The sequence below is a fragment of the Rhizophagus irregularis genome, chromosome 23 (assembly GCF_026210795.1).
Source record: "Rhizophagus irregularis chromosome 23, complete sequence".
NCBI classification, from domain to species: domain Eukaryota; kingdom Fungi; phylum Glomeromycota; class Glomeromycetes; order Glomerales; family Glomeraceae; genus Rhizophagus; species Rhizophagus irregularis.
The window spans coordinates 1,477,834-1,494,108 of NC_089451.1; the positions used below are offsets into that span (position 1 = coordinate 1,477,834).

General features: G+C 26.9%; 2 protein-coding genes across 2 annotated transcripts; one reads left to right on the plus strand and one right to left on the minus strand.

Annotated features, from left to right (window-relative positions):
* Positions 1–380: 380 nt before the first annotated feature.
* On the minus strand, positions 381–584 carry OCT59_015286 (uncharacterized protein; the record flags this gene model as incomplete). Its single annotated transcript, XM_066139918.1, has 1 exon — positions 381–584. One exon carries the CDS (start codon positions 582–584, stop codon positions 381–383), a length of 204 nt encoding a protein of 67 aa, XP_066002747.1.
* Positions 585–11,452: 10,868 nt separating this feature from the next.
* Positions 11,453–13,184, plus strand: OCT59_015287 (uncharacterized protein; the record flags this gene model as incomplete). Its single annotated transcript, XM_025309802.2, has 6 exons — positions 11,453–11,581; positions 11,651–11,744; positions 11,849–12,024; positions 12,115–12,298; positions 12,391–12,678; positions 12,756–13,184. The coding sequence occupies 6 exons, from the start codon at positions 11,453–11,455 to the stop codon at positions 12,983–12,985; spliced, it is 1,101 nt and encodes a 366-aa protein (XP_025188991.1). The 3' UTR covers positions 12,986–13,184.
* Positions 13,185–16,275: the final 3,091 nt, after the last annotated feature.

The window sequence follows — 16,275 nt, forward strand, 5'->3', positions numbered from 1 at the left end:
CGTACTATCGTCACACCGTTTGAACTTAATCGGAGGTACTTTTTAAAGAACTAAAATTCACAATTCTTTCAAAGATATGCAAGATAAAAACTGCCAATTTTGGATCATTCGCAAATTCTTTCAAGATGTGCAAGATAAAAATGCCAATTTTGAATCCAATTACAAGTACAAATTATTGTATTCTCTGAAGATGAAAAAATTTTGTTTCAAAAAAAAAAAAATATAAATAATAAAAAAAAAGATAAAAATAAAATAAATAAAAAAATTGATTATCGAATCTAAATATTTGTCATCTCAAAGAACGCCACATCCCTTCTTACTTTCGCTCTTTCAATCTTTGAGATTTTTCTTTTTTGGTATACGCGATAGATTTTGCAGAATTACGCCTTTCCATAAATCTTAATATTAAAAATTGAGGAGATCCTATTATATGTAAGTAAGTAACTCATGCAATGATGAAGATGCCATCCTTCGTCCTCATTCTTGCTTGCATAGTCAGGAAGAACTTCACCAGGAAACACTTCTAAAGCGTGATCACCAAAATATTTCTTAAATATTTCTTTAATATATACTTTGCTCTTCATTTTTTCGAGTTATTATCTCTTAATAATATCATTTATTGTTAAAATCTAGTAATAATGCAACTTTTTGGGAAATATTTATTTAGTTTGTTTGTGTCTGACATTAGAATTAAGTGTAGTAATAATTTTTAATATTATTTTGTACTAAATTCAGTTTGAACCGGTATAAAAAGTTAGAAATATAAATATACTGTACTTCACGATTTTTAATTTTGACAGGCAAAATTAAGAATAATTTTTGTCAATTTTTTTACCTGAAACTCGAATTAAATCACACGTGACATTACTCCATGAATAAATATTGAGGAGTTATGACTCGCGACATCCTTTCTTCTATAAATATTAATGTATATAATCTCTAATTATTTTACTCTTTAAGTAAATGCATAAAAATACGTTACAGTTTAATTATAAAAAAACCTAGTCCACAGGAATACCTATTGTGGTGAGGACATATAATAAAGATTTTAACGTCCTAGTATATGTAATACAAATATAGGTTATAGAGATACATATGTCGTAATAGTATCAGTATAATCGAACCATGGTACGATTTTTGCATTTCATGCGAATATACTTATACTCACTGATCGATCATGGGATAATTTACTATATCAATCACTATTATCAATCTCATACATTTTGTATATGCCAAATTTGTAATGACTCACGCGTAAATGTGTGAAAATTTATTAATTCCGTTATTTATTCCGATTAACATTTTAAGCCTGGCTTACTCTTTCTGTCTACTCTTCCCTCTATTTCCTCTCTTCCTCCCTCTCTTCCTCTTATTCTTTCCATCTCTCCCTCTTCTCTCTGTTCTTTCTCCTTTTTCACTTCCCTTCTTTTATTTTTGTTCATATTCTCTTACGCTTAACTGTCTAATGAAATATGGTGATCACAAATTTTTCTTATTTTTTTGGGTACTTTTTTTGGAGAAGCATGATGCTATGCGTGAGTGGGAGCATAGCATACTCCAGCTTTGCTGCAGTCTCATAAGGGTTGGAGCATAGGCGCTTATTTTTTTAGTAAGCTCGTGGGTACTAGCTATTGCTGTAGTCCTACGATAGTAAATCCATTGGATACTTTTGTTGGAGCAGCATGATGCTATGCGTGGGTGGGAGCATAGCATGCTTACCTTGTAAGCATGTGAATACCAGCTTGCTTTGCTGCAGTCTCACAGTAGGTAGGGCTGACTGGGAATTTTTTGGTACGGTATAGTACTATGCGAAGTTGGCTTACTTTTAGTAAGTTCGTTCAGCTATTGCTGCAGTCCTGCGATAGGATCAGGTTGGTGTGGAACTATGCGTAATAATTTTATAGGGTGGAGCATAGTGCACTTCTTTTCGTGGTAGGGTCGGAGTACTTTTGTCATTAATATAATAATGAAAATAGCAAAATATTCAAAATGCAATTAAAATCATCAATCCTATTTAAACAAAAAAATTTAAATATAAATTGCAAAAAGATGATTTATGTAAAAGCAGGAAAAACTTTTATTCTAATGATGAGTATTGGCAAAATTTTAAAAATGAAATGATCAGTTTGGCAGTTTGTAATATGTTCATTATGTCTTAAATACAATTTTATACTTTCATGTTCCTTAGTTATTATGTGGAGTCATTTTTAAAGAGTGAGACTAATATTAATATATTTATATCGATTAATTTCAATTTAAAGTAATAAATAAATTGTATAGTTTTTAATATGAAAATTATTTAACATTAAATTGTGATCGAAACTTTGTGTCCAACCTCGAACTTTTTCGTTCCCGAAAATATTTATTTATTCATTTAAAAGAACTTTACTGAATTATGTAACTAACCCATATAAAATGTATAATCTAGAAATCTAACTATATGTCTATATTGTCTATATTAGAACCATTTGAAACTGTCTTTTTTCTCTGAATTATGATAATATACCTTGATATCGTTCGCGAAGGAAGAACTACGAACTTCCATAAATCACGTGATCAAAACAGCTCAATTGAAAGTTGATAAGAAACGTTTTTATTATACGAATACTACCAATAGAAAATGAATAGCTAGTATTTACTAGTATTTTTAAGTGATTTAAAAAAATTTGTTCCAAGATTTTACATTTATAACTATAGTGAATTTCCGTTTCGATTTTTGCATAAAAAATTTATTGCAAAAAAAATAATACACAGTATATTTGTATGTATATAGTATATATGTACTAAAAAAAAATTATTGCCGTAAGAAAAAACATATATATATATATATGTACACGTATCTATTAACTATTACTTTTTAAGATCAATTCAAAGATGAATCATTTATCGAATAACTAACTTTTCTGTAAAATACTCCTTGGAGTTTAGGCGATATGATATTAGTAATAGAATATGTAGAATATGTTGGACCAAATTTCAAAATTGACTGACGCGTTTCCAAATTTTTCTCAATATACTCGAATTATTATTATTACATTGATTCCAGCTTTTTCATAGTTTGTTTTACAATGTTTGGTATAAATCTTTTAGCCAACATAAAATTATAATGACGTTATGATTTGACATACTTAGGTTTCAAGTAATTGAGAGCATTTCAAATTCCGAAAATTCCGAAATTTTTTAGAGGGCATAGGATGTTTAGCTAGTTCTACTAATCATGCTTTCACTTTTTTATTCACATCACGCCCGAATGATTTTCGTTTTATTACTAGTAGATTCTTTTTGTTTATTACACAATTCAATTTATAGGGTAATCTAAACGTAAAAGTGACGCAATTTTTTTTTTGTTAATCTCTTTGGTTGAACGCCTTTTATTATCATCAAATCAAAAAAATAAAGACGGAAAGACCTGGTCGCACTGAATATTCATCCAAGCCCGCATTTTCCAATATAGGTTTTTACAATACCATTACCTTTTTTCTTGCCCCCCCTCGCTTACGTAGATTTAATGTCAATGCTATTATACTTAATTACCTTAATTACATATTTCATTCATTAAAAACACTTTCCGAATCAGAAGAACGTCCTTTTTACCCTTTCAACATACACTAATATGTAAATGTAGATAATACGGGCTGCATATATCGCATCAGACGATTTTTTCAACATCAAATTGTTGAATTTGCTTTTAGTCTGGTTTGAAACTGGTTTTCTTATTTTTGACTACGACGACACGACGATTTCGCAAAAGAAATTAATAATTAATATTTGCAATGCAACTAGAGATGTGGCCGCAACTAGACCTTACTAATCGTAACTCGCAACTCGCAACCGCAACTCTTACGTTTTTTATTTAGCCGTAATTTCGCAACTAGTTAAAAAACAGTTGATGCGCCAACTTTAAATGCAACGCTAGTTAATTAATTCACAAATTAATGTAGCTTAAATGAACTCTTACGTGAAAATGCTAAAATTACTGATGTATATTTTGAATCTTTCATTAGTGAACGATGTATTATATAAGAATAGAAACACGTAATAAAAGTAACCAAATCATGTTTCATTAATCTTGTTGAAATTTGATTAATTGATTATACAAATTAATAAAATTTTAAAAAACAAATGAATTTGTGCGACTTTTAATTAAAGAAATCCTCTCAAAAAGAGTAAGAATTAAATATAAGCGAAAGAATAACGTATAAGTAAAATCGATTAGCAGTACTTACGCAGTTACGCGTATTAATATTATTATAGTTTGACGGAACAAAAATTTCGTGATGGGAAAAAATATTTTTTTTACATCATCATCGTGTAAGAATGATTAATTAATGCGATTAACAGTTAATACTCTACAACTTTTACGCCTACAACTTATCTCACTTTTCTTATTTTAACTTAAATGTTCGTTAGGAAGTAATTGTTTGGTTAACTTTTATCAATTTTTGCAAAAATAACAAAATGCATCAAAATTTAATTTATATAAAATATTTTTTTTATATGAACATCACCACGTTGAGATCTTTTTTAAAACATTTTAATGATTTCTTTTTGCATTCATACAATTTAACTCTTGTAATCAGGATTTAAATGGAATATAAAAAAAAAACAAAAATTAAATAAAAAAAATAAGATATCCTACAATATTTATGTTAAAAATGTTGGATAGTTAAAAAAAAAATATATATAAAAATAAAACTATATACATATAATGTATGTCAATGCATGTACATATCTAAAATAGCAACAAATGAGTTAATAATCAATAAAAATGAGTTAATAACAACAATTTTTTTTTCAATATATAAAACAAATAAATAAAAAAAAATCAGATTATAAAAAAAACAAATCTTCTTTTAAATCCAATGGAATATCATATCTAACTCTATTCTTATTTCTATTCCTTTGTTTATATTTTGTAAATTTTGGTATATACCCTTTAATAACATGATATTGAAAAATATCATTATTAAGTTCTTCAGGTAAGATTTTTTCATAAGGTGATATTTTATCAAAATAATCTTTTGAAAAAATATCATAATAACGAACTAAAGGGATTAATCTTTTCAAACTTTTCTGTAAAATGATGAAATCATCCTCCATCCATTTAGCAATTTCTTTCTCAGCAAGTGAAGGATTCCTCGCAATACCCCATTCTATCATTTTATCCCAAATAAAAATTTCTTCGATATTTAAATTTTCTTGATCGAGGATCGTACAAATCATCTCTTCTTCCAATAATAAAAACTTTTCAGAAGAAAAGATATATTTAGCCCTATCACAAATATAGTTTAAATAATGATCCTTCAATTTATAAAATAAATGATCATATTTTAAAATAGTGCGTAAAATTTCGAGAGGGTCCGATGAAAAAAATTCCATTATATGTTTAATCAAAAGTTCTTGAACGTATTCAATAAATGACATATCAAGATTAAGTTCATCTGCTGCAATCAAATAATCCAAAGCTAATGTTCCATCATTAGGATTTATATCAATTTCTCCACAATATAAATATCTACAAAAAATAAAAAAAAAATGTTAAATTTTTCAGCATATATATATATATATATAAAATAATTATATATCTGTCTATAAATTTAATAAATAAAAATACTTGCAATAAAATTTTTTGCAAGACTAATTTAGAAATATTTGGTTTTTTAAATATAAACTTTCCGTCTTTCATTTCAGCCCAAGTTGGGGAAAGTGCAGAATCAAAATATGATGATCGCATCCTCAAGATAAAAGAGTGAGCGTAAACAACTTCAACGTTTGGTTCTTCTCCAACATAAATTATAACATCACAGTTCTTTTTTTGAAGAAAACTTGTTTTCAAATCTTCAAGAACCTGAGGACCAAAAGCAGACTTTATTATCATAGCTGAATCACAGTTAGAGTAAACAAATGTAAAAAAAAAAAATTAATAATGGTACCTTAATACCCCATATATATTAGATTTACGTAATAGGATCACGTGGCAAACAAACCACTTAAAAAAGATGTTACACAATAATTATTTTTCTTTTTTTCTTTTATTGATAAGCGTGGGAATCTTTTTACGGTAAAAATGATTTGCAAGGGGGGATATTAAAAAAGCACTTGCTTTTGTATTTCGTAAGTGCTTTTATATCGTTTGTCTATATATTATTGCCAAGATTATATATATTATTAGTAATAGTACAAAGTTGAATTATTGACAAGATTATATATATTATTAATAAATAGTACAAAGTTTGAATTATTGACTAACCCCAGAATTTATGAACACTGGATAAATATAAATTTGAGACAAATAAATACTTACACGTGTAAATCTGTTCGATTGTTTAACTTGTTATTTTGTTATTTGTTTCCTTTGTAAAGACAAACTTTCTAAGTATTTCCATGATGATTATTATTTTCTTTCAGAATTCACAACAAAAGTACTGCATTTAGAGATCATGATCTTTTAATAGAACAATTATTTCATTTTATATTATTTTTTTTTATTGAAAATTAGTATTATAACGGTACTAACATTCTTTTCTGTTGTTAGAATTATTATTTATTCATTCAATCAATAAATTCTTTTAACATTTCATAAAAATTTATTAAAAATATTGCGGATTGGATTTTATGACATTTAAAAAATCAAATAAAAAATTTAATATTGAAAACGTAAATCTCGTTTACAAAATGGTTAAGATCGTTCAGATTCATTGGATCATAAATAAAATACAATGGGTAATTTCCCAAAGCATCTGATAATCATAATAACCATAGATAATAATGCAGTGTTGCATATACTGCATAAACTCATATGCTGTTTCAAAAATTCCCAAATAATTGCGTATACAACAACATAACTAACTAAAATTCCAATTTAGTAAAAAATATTTTATAAAAATTTTAATCGTTTCTTTTTATAATTAAAAAATAATATGAAATATTAGTTACACGATGATCTCAATGTCTATATTCTTTAATTCTTACATGCAACTTATTTTCTTTTCAAAGTTGTGTAATTTTTTGATTATCAATTCCAAAAAAAGCGAAACAATAATTTCATTGTTTATCAACATACAACTACTATAATTAATAACTAGTAGTAACTAATGATCCACTCAGAAAAACCCAAGCCTTCCCACCACAGCTCAGCATCTTTGAGGCTTTTCTGATGGCGGAGCTTTTTGTGTATCAAATTCTATTATGATATATTACTAAGAATTTGTATTATTATTCCTTTTAAAGACTAAAGTAAATGAGAACTTCCATTAAGGGGAAGGAAGGACATGCATACAACTTCACTCCCTCATTTCATGAGTAATGAATGAATTGTTCAAAATTAGAATTTTTTCAATAGTTGTCACTTTAATATATACATATTTGGATACCAAAAAAAGGTGTTTAAAATGGTTTCATTAAATGACTGAATAACCAGAAATTAGCTAATTTTGCTCTAATCTCGGCTAAATGCGTATCATCTTGAGACGTCACTTAAGTGACTCAATGACTTCACGCCAATAGTAATTAATAATCCATGACTTTTATTGGTTAAAGAATTATTACACTTAATATATATTAGTAAAGGATCAAAAAATGATTTAACGTTAAATTGATTAATTGATTTTTTTTTTTTATTTGTTTGTTATTAAATTTATTTACTATTATTTTTTATTTTTAAATTTAATTCGGGCCAAAAATTAAACGATCAAGCAAAAGTTAGTAGTTATTACGTTATTACGGGTATCAATCCCCTATTTTGTAACAAATTTTCTAGAGTGAATGTTCTAAATTTAAATAAAATAAAATAAAATAAATAAATAAATAACTAAATATATTATTCAATTAATATTGTTTATATATATTTTTTATAAATATATTATTGTAAAACAATTACTTGTTTCAATTTTAGTCATCCCACAATCCAAAACAGAATTGTTATCTACATGCATAAAGTTTGATATTAATTTGGAAAGAAGAGTTTGATCATCCAATACAACATACAAATTTTGGTGATCACCTTCCAATCGGTTCATTAAAATAATTTTTTTAAAACTGCTCCTTATTCTCCGTGGTTAGTGAAAAACATAATAATACTGGATAGATGCAACTGTGAACATTTCATTGTTGATGCCATTATTATGCAAAAAGCTGTATAAGAAAGTAATTGTGTTCGTAATAATCCAAATCTAGTCTGATAGTTACGTTGTGTATTTTTTTGTTGTATCGCTAAAACTTGGTCCAATATGACACAGAACGTGTTATTGTTGAATGTACATTTGTTATAGTGTTACCCGGCTATTTTATCCACTCTTCGTAATTGTTGAACAAACATCGGAATGAGTAAGTATTTCTTATATCATCAAAGTTAAAAACTTATAAGGTTTTCATGGGAACAGCTGGTTAAAAGAGAATTATAGGAATCATAAAAGTCAATAATATTTATTTTATTATCTTGTTTTAGAAGTTAGATAAGATAATAATAACAATGTATCCGTACTAGCAGATTAACGATAAATGCAGTTTTTTTTTAACGGAAATATATTATTAAGTATACTTTCCCTATAAAAAAAAATTCTGGAATAAACTCTGATAAATGATCATTTCTAGTTTTTACTCCGAAAAAACTCAGACATGTAATATAGGGTTTATAAATAAATTTGTTATTAATTTTATATTATTGTTATATAGAAAAATAATATATTATTATATTATAATACAAAAAAAAAATTAAAAAAAAATACATGAGATTCATAAGATTGCAGTTATTTTAATTATTCTTTTTAGATTTAATTATTTATTGAGGGTTCGTTCTTTTACCTTTATGCTTAAGTTCACATTATACTGCATATTTTATTGGCTCCGCAATTTTTTTTTTTATAGTACTGTAGGACCTTCTCACTGCATAGAATAAGATGGATAAATTACAGAGGACATGAGAGATGCTTCACCTTGCAGAAAATCTACTGATACAGCTATTACAGCTATCCAAAACTTTTTATAGACACAAAAAAATTCTTAGCCAATAAATTTCTTCTCACTCATCATATATATAATATATATCGTTCTTTAATTTTCTAGAAAATTGTTACGCGAAGAAAATCTTAATAAACAAACTTTTAGGTAATTTAATTCGTCAGTCAAACAATATAACGAAAAATGGCTTAGCGTACCGTAATAATAATATATCTTTTATTGTCATACGAAGCCACCGTTAATCGGGAAGTCTATAAAGACGTATCATATGTAATCAAGTCATGACATTATCGTCAAAATCTTTTGCGGAATAATTTTTTTTCAGCTCTAGATTTCTGGATCTCTATGTTTTTTTTTCAGACATTTTTACAGTTATTAAATTAATGGGCTCCAAGTATTGAGAAGATCTATAGCATATTCAGCCTCAATTTCCGGGTATATGTTGAAATAACATTTGTAAAAGCTACCAAAAAAAGAATTTCAATATTTCTTGAGTTTGGCGCTATTCATGCCGCAATAACCATTAACCGATGCAAGCCTTTATTCATAATCTATAGATGATGGATTAACAATTTTTTAATTTTCGTATATTCGGCGAAAAAAAAAAAAAATTTTAAATAATTATAATAATGATAATAATAATAATAACAATATAATCAGCTTTATAGAAACAATGCATACATCTGATACATTACAATAAAAACGTAAGTAGAAATAATAAACATAAATAGCATTCATTTACTTTTAAAATCCATGATATTTTTATTTTTAATTCCAAAAATTGACAAAAAACATTTGAAAGTTTTTGAAACGATTGTCTTCAATTGAAAATTTTTTTTTTTTTTAGAATAAAGCGTATAAAAAAAAAGTCACCTGATAGATTTCTTTGTTTTTTTTTCTTAGCCTCAAACCCATTTTTGGAAAGTCAAAGATCGATTGCCAAAATAATGAGGCGCAGCAATAAACAAAAAAAAGAGGAGAAAAAATTTTTTGGATTTTTTTATTATTTCAAAGTAAAAAATAAAACAAAATTATATTATATACAAAAGAGTATACTTTTTAATATAAAAGTTAACTAAAATGATCAAATTTTTATTTTTATTTGATTAATTATAATTAAAATAATTAAAAATTTCGATTATTTATTTTATTATTATAATTGATCTTCAAAATTTTTGAACTATTTAATATAATTAAATATAGAAAATTCGAGATAATTTTAAAAAAAAAATCATTTTATATATTTTGATATTCCATTAATTCTTAAATTGTTATGATCAGTTATTTTAAAAAAGTATATTTATTATAAAAATAAGGTCTGATGTGCATTAAATGCTACAATTCAATTTGATTTTTGTTTTCATGACATAAACAAGTCATGTTGGAATGATCGTTAGATGTACGGAATCGATAAATGTAAAAAAAAAAAAAAATTTTGAAAATTTTAAAAAAAAGGACCGCAAAAAAATATTTATTAGGAAATAGTTTAAGAGGGAGAAAAATCGAAAATATTGAAGCTTATAATCTCAGAGAAAAAAAAATCATTTTTTTTTTAAAAAGGAAAATTTCGCAATCTTCGGATCTACATTACACAAAATTACACATATTTTGGAATAAATAAATATCGTTAAACACATTTAAAATTATAAAAAAAAACATACTTAAACATTTACTCTTTTTCTTACATTTTTATCTTACTAATTCTGTTTTCTTTTTTGTTTTGTAATTTACATTAAATAAAATTTTGTTATTTATAATAAATTTTACTTAAAACTAAATTTTTTATCCTTTTTTTTTTAAGAAAATATTTTTAAAGAGATTAGTATTAATTCCTTTTACCGTTTTAAAAGAAAATAGTTTTATAATATTTCGAACATAATACACATATATACTTATATAATAGTTTTTTTTCATTCCCTTACTTTTTCAGTTAAAACTTGGTAAATTTCTTTATTAATATTTGTATTATTTATTCATATCTTTATTGTATAATAATAATAATTTTTTTTTTATACCTACAAATATATAAGTACTTATGATTTTTTTATTTCTATTTTATAATTTCTATTTTCTAGAAGAAATAACGATTAAAAATTTTATTGTTGAAAACCTGATTATTAAGGGAATATATGATTTAATTATTTATACAAAAAATAATTATCTAAATAACCAACCATATACGACATCTGAAAAATTTTCCGTTACACATTTATATATGATCAAAAAATTTCCCCTTTTTATTCACTTTACTCTTTTTACTAAATAATTTTCTCTCTCTCTCTCTCTTTCTTCACTTCTTCACTTCTTCACTTTTTTTCTTTTTTTCTTTTTTTTCTTTTTTTTTCTTTTCTTTTCTTTTGTTTGTATATATATATAGAAAATTTTCTTCAAAACAGCTTTTATCAAAAAATTTATTCCAAACTTTTATTTCAAGTTTTATCTTCATACTTTTCATTATCTTTTTTTAAATAAATCTTCTTATTGAACATCAAGAATGGATGAAATAACGGCACAAAAGAAAACACAAGAACTTTACTCCTCTGTAAACAACTTACTTAATGAACAAAATATAGAAATTAAGAAACTTTCCGAGAAGCTAAATGTTAAAGAGGATGTTATCAGAGTATGTTCGAAATGACTTTATCGTTCAACCGATTAAAAGATGAATTTAATAATCATCTTTTATTTATAGAATATCATGAAAGAAGAACGTCCAGTAGCAACTAAAAGAAAACCGTCCACAGCATTTGATATTTACTGTGTGCAAAGAAGAATGGATGGCGCAGGTAAAATAATAAAAATAATGATTTTCATTTTCTAAGATTAGAATTTTATTTTATTTAAAAAATTGAATTTTATTTTTTTTTATTTTTTTTTAAAAAAAAAAAAGATGTGAATGAAGACATTGAAGCCTGGATAAACCTTTCAAAATGCGATAAATCAACATATAGTCAGATAGCGAATGATTATAATAATGAACAAATGTATGAGACTGTACAATATATTGATGATAAGAAAGAACGAGAACGTACTTTAAAACAAAACATCCAAGAATTAAAAAATCTGGTAATTAATTTATAGATTTATTTAATTTTTTTTTTAAAAAAAAAGAGATTTTTTCTTTTTAACGAAAGAAAACTTACTATTCTATTATAGTGTAAAGCAATTAGTCAAGAGTGTGGGTGTCATCTTCTTGTTGTTGGTGTTCAATCTAATATTGAGAATTCAACTGCATTTGGAACGGGAAATCTCAGAGATTTCTGTTCTGATAAAGAAACAACAATAAATCAGTTTAAAATTGACCTTGTTGATTATGTTTCGAATTGTCCTAATAATCAAGGTGCGTATGATCACATCGTCCTTTAAAATTAAACTAAATTGTAAAGGTAATAACGATTTTTTTTTTTTAAAAAAAAATAAATAAATAAATAGAACAAATTAGTGATGGTGATAACAATAATGATGATGATAGTGTAACTCATGAACAGAAATTATCAGAAAAATCCGAAGAATATAGTCCAAATTCTTTTGATTTTACTTTAACGAGCAATGAAACAACTCCTGATGAATACAATTCTAATGGGTTCAATCATAAAAAGAGAGGTGTAATGGATAATGATGAGGATTTTAACATTCTCATAACGAAAAATGGTCGTGATGTTAATTTGGAATCGGTGAATGTAAGATCAGAAGTGTATAGATTCCTTGAAAATAAATTTCGTGAGTATAATAATTTTCGTTTATAATTCAATTAAAATGTTGCTATATTTATGTGATGTCTTTTTATTTTATGAAAGAACAAGATACGAAAATAAAAATGAGTATCCCTTATGGTGATTGGAATAAACAAGAAAGTTTCGTTGTGTCTGGTTGGCCAAGAAATATTGAATTTAAAGAGTGGGATGTTTTGAGTATGAACGAAAAGAAGAAAGTATTTATGTCATTGAGTAGATTACAATTTCATGTTCGACTTGATTCTAGCTTATCAAAGGAAAGGCGAGCTTCTAAGAAAAAGAGATTTGTGTAGAATTAATAATTCTTTCATTTTCTTACTCATTTTTTATAGATAGTTTTTTTTTAAAAACAAAAAAAAGAAAGAAAGAAAAGAAGAAAGATTATATATAAATTCATTAGCATTTTTTTTTTGAATTTTTACGTACGTTAATATTCTTAAAATAATAAATAAATAAAAATATATATATTAAATAATGATTTTGCAAAAATTTAAATTTATTGATTTCAATCGTATATTTGATTTACGCTTAATTCTGATAAAATAAATAAAATAAACAAAGAACGCTATCCGTGGTAATTTCGTCCAAACCGTTGATTTCACCAGATTTCTTATGCAAGTGCAGTAGGGAACCCTGTTTCAAATTAGAATGGCGCTCAAAGGATGTTTTGGTTATATCAATGAAAAACAAAGTAAGTTATGCGCGTATTTCACAAAACCGTATATGACACAGTAAATGAGAACGTTAAACATAAAAAAATTTTCAGTAAATAGTTTTATACGATAAATCTGATTGGCGTTTAGTAATCTAAATTTGTTATTATTTGCACTAGCTTCAGTATAATTTCATCTTTATTATTCTTTTGTATTGATTTTGATGTCTAATTGTTCTGGATTCGGAACATAAACGATAAGCATCATTAATATTCAATAAATTGACACTTTAATATTTACGAATTCAAACTTCAAACATTGCCTAAACATATTTTACAACAATTTATTCCATCTATTAGGTACGATAATCTTCATGCTATATGAAGTATTATATTATGGAAATTTACCCGAGGAATTATATGGACTTATTGAAAACTTTAATGAATTCTCGGGCTCTAATAACAAGAACCGAGTAATAAATCGAAACCTCAACTAAAAATAAAATAAAATAAATAAAATTAAAAAACCATTGACTCAAAAATTATTACATATCAATATACCTAATCGCAAATTAATCCAATAGATTAGAATTACCGTTTAACTTCTTCATATTACTTTTCGCGAATCTCGTGATGAACTTGCGCCTAATAAGTCTTCATGATGGGCACTGTAAGAAGGATCCTTATGAAAATCTGATGGTGGCTGTGATCAATGTTCCAATAGGGCTTATTTTTGTGAAACTCATACAATAGTAAGTTTCTAGTAATAACGTCAATTACGGGTGTAATTCACCTGGTCGGAACCATAATTAGTTCTGTGTGATATCCAGGAGCCTGATTGTAAAAAAATTACTAAAATTACTGGAACTTCGTCTGATCCATGCTTAGTCGTCAACATTCGGGCGAGCATGCCTCATAAGGAGCAGAGTTATTTCTTTCCGTAGCGTAATAAATTCGCCGGTCTTGAGTGAGTTTGTTAGGTATTTGAGAGGAGTCATGTTTGTATATTATATTTGTTTTTTTATTTATGAGGCTATTGCACTTTTTCTGTTTAGTGATGCTATCTTTTAAGACTGATGACGTTTATGCTCTGAAAATTCGATCAATAATTTGTTGTGTAATTTGAAAAGATATTGGGGATGAGATTAAACAGGTTTGATCTAAAGCAGTGAGTAACCCGCAACAGGCACCCGCTGTAACTTACGGCGAATACCTGCAATAACTTGCTATTTTTTACGGCAGGTACCAGTTGATTTATGCAGTGGGTTCTTTAATTTCTTTATTCATAAAATTCATATACTAAAGCTGTGGCATTTATAACTAGATTCATAAATTAAGTATAAAAATAATTTTTTTATTAATAGTATCAAACATTGATTGTAGGGCATTTTACGGCAGGCACCTTCCGTCTGTTATAACGGATATCCGCCATTTGTTACGGCAAATACCGGCGGGTACCCGTTAAGTTATATAACGTCTTGCTATAGACCTCCTATAGAGTGATTGGAGCGTTTACATCGCAGTCGCCAAAGGTAGAGGTGAGACGCAACGGTCGTAACGCATGATGATAGTAGCACGTTACTTTTATGTGTTTGTTTTATTTCTACTAATTTTGTGATGTGTCACATAAACTTGTGGACGTTAGAAACTGGTTCCACTTTGCAAAAAAATAGTGTTACGTGGATGATTTCACTGTACAATCGTGTCGCCAGTTGATTACTAGTAATTAACGTTTTTAATTTAGCCAGAGTTGTGATACGTCTCAGTCTATGTTGCTGATTTTTATGAGTTCTATTGTTACAGAATTAGTTGAAGACTTTGCTTTGGATTGGCGTATCAGCCACTTTCTAGTGTCTTGCTAGTTATGGATCTTTGTGTAAATTAACTAATTATTGCTCAGTAACACATGATTTACTGTGCATTTAAAACTATATTGAGTGTCTCCCGTCTTTGGCTTTTATAATTTCATATTAACCCGAAAACATGCCACGTACATAATAATATTTGTGAGCAATCGCTTGACATTAGCATTATTATATGTTATACCGTGATAGTTACTTGACAGGTTCAATCGATCAAATAAGTAAACGCTAAATAAATTTGTCGAATAAATGAAAATTATAAACAATGATGTGTTAATTTATTTATTTTCCTTACCAATTTTTATTAATAATCTTTATGGTCAAAGGATTATAATTAAATAAGTGGCGAAATGTAATACTAATAAAATAAAATGATGTTTAAAAGAAATCGCTTTAATTAACCAATTGCAATTTTAATCGTGTTTAATAAATAGGCATGTTAAACGATTCTCAGCATGATTGTATTATGCACTACTGGCAATGACATAGTATAACATGCGTCATATGATTATTATTACAGCAAAAATGGACGGTCTAGCCTCCCTATCGTACTGTGCCTATCTAAAGCCAAAACAGAGGACACCCTTGTCACCTAGGCCTAATATATATGATATTCACGCACTATAATACCCAGAAACCATTTCTCTACCCTCTTGCACACCACACCTAAATGCTATCATTATCCTATGTAAAAATTCTTCCCCATGCAAAGAACACAAATAGACAATATGTCTATGACACCTCTAAACATCCTCCAAAGACACATAATTATTATGCCCTTTCCTACACATATAGAATACTAATCGAACTTCTTGTCTCTGTTCGTAGCGCCATTTCTTCTAATACGAGCTACAAAATTGATTTCCAAAAGTATCAGCTGCTGATGTGTAGATGTGTGCTGGTACTGTAGGTTAAGCCTAGGGCAAAAAAAAGTTAAATAGGGATCCTATCTACGTACACGAAAACGGTATGGGACACCATAACCCGTAAATATGCGGACTACATAGTCAATTGAAGCCTGTATGGTAAAACTTCCTGTGTTAGAAGTACTATGACTATGGTTCCTGTG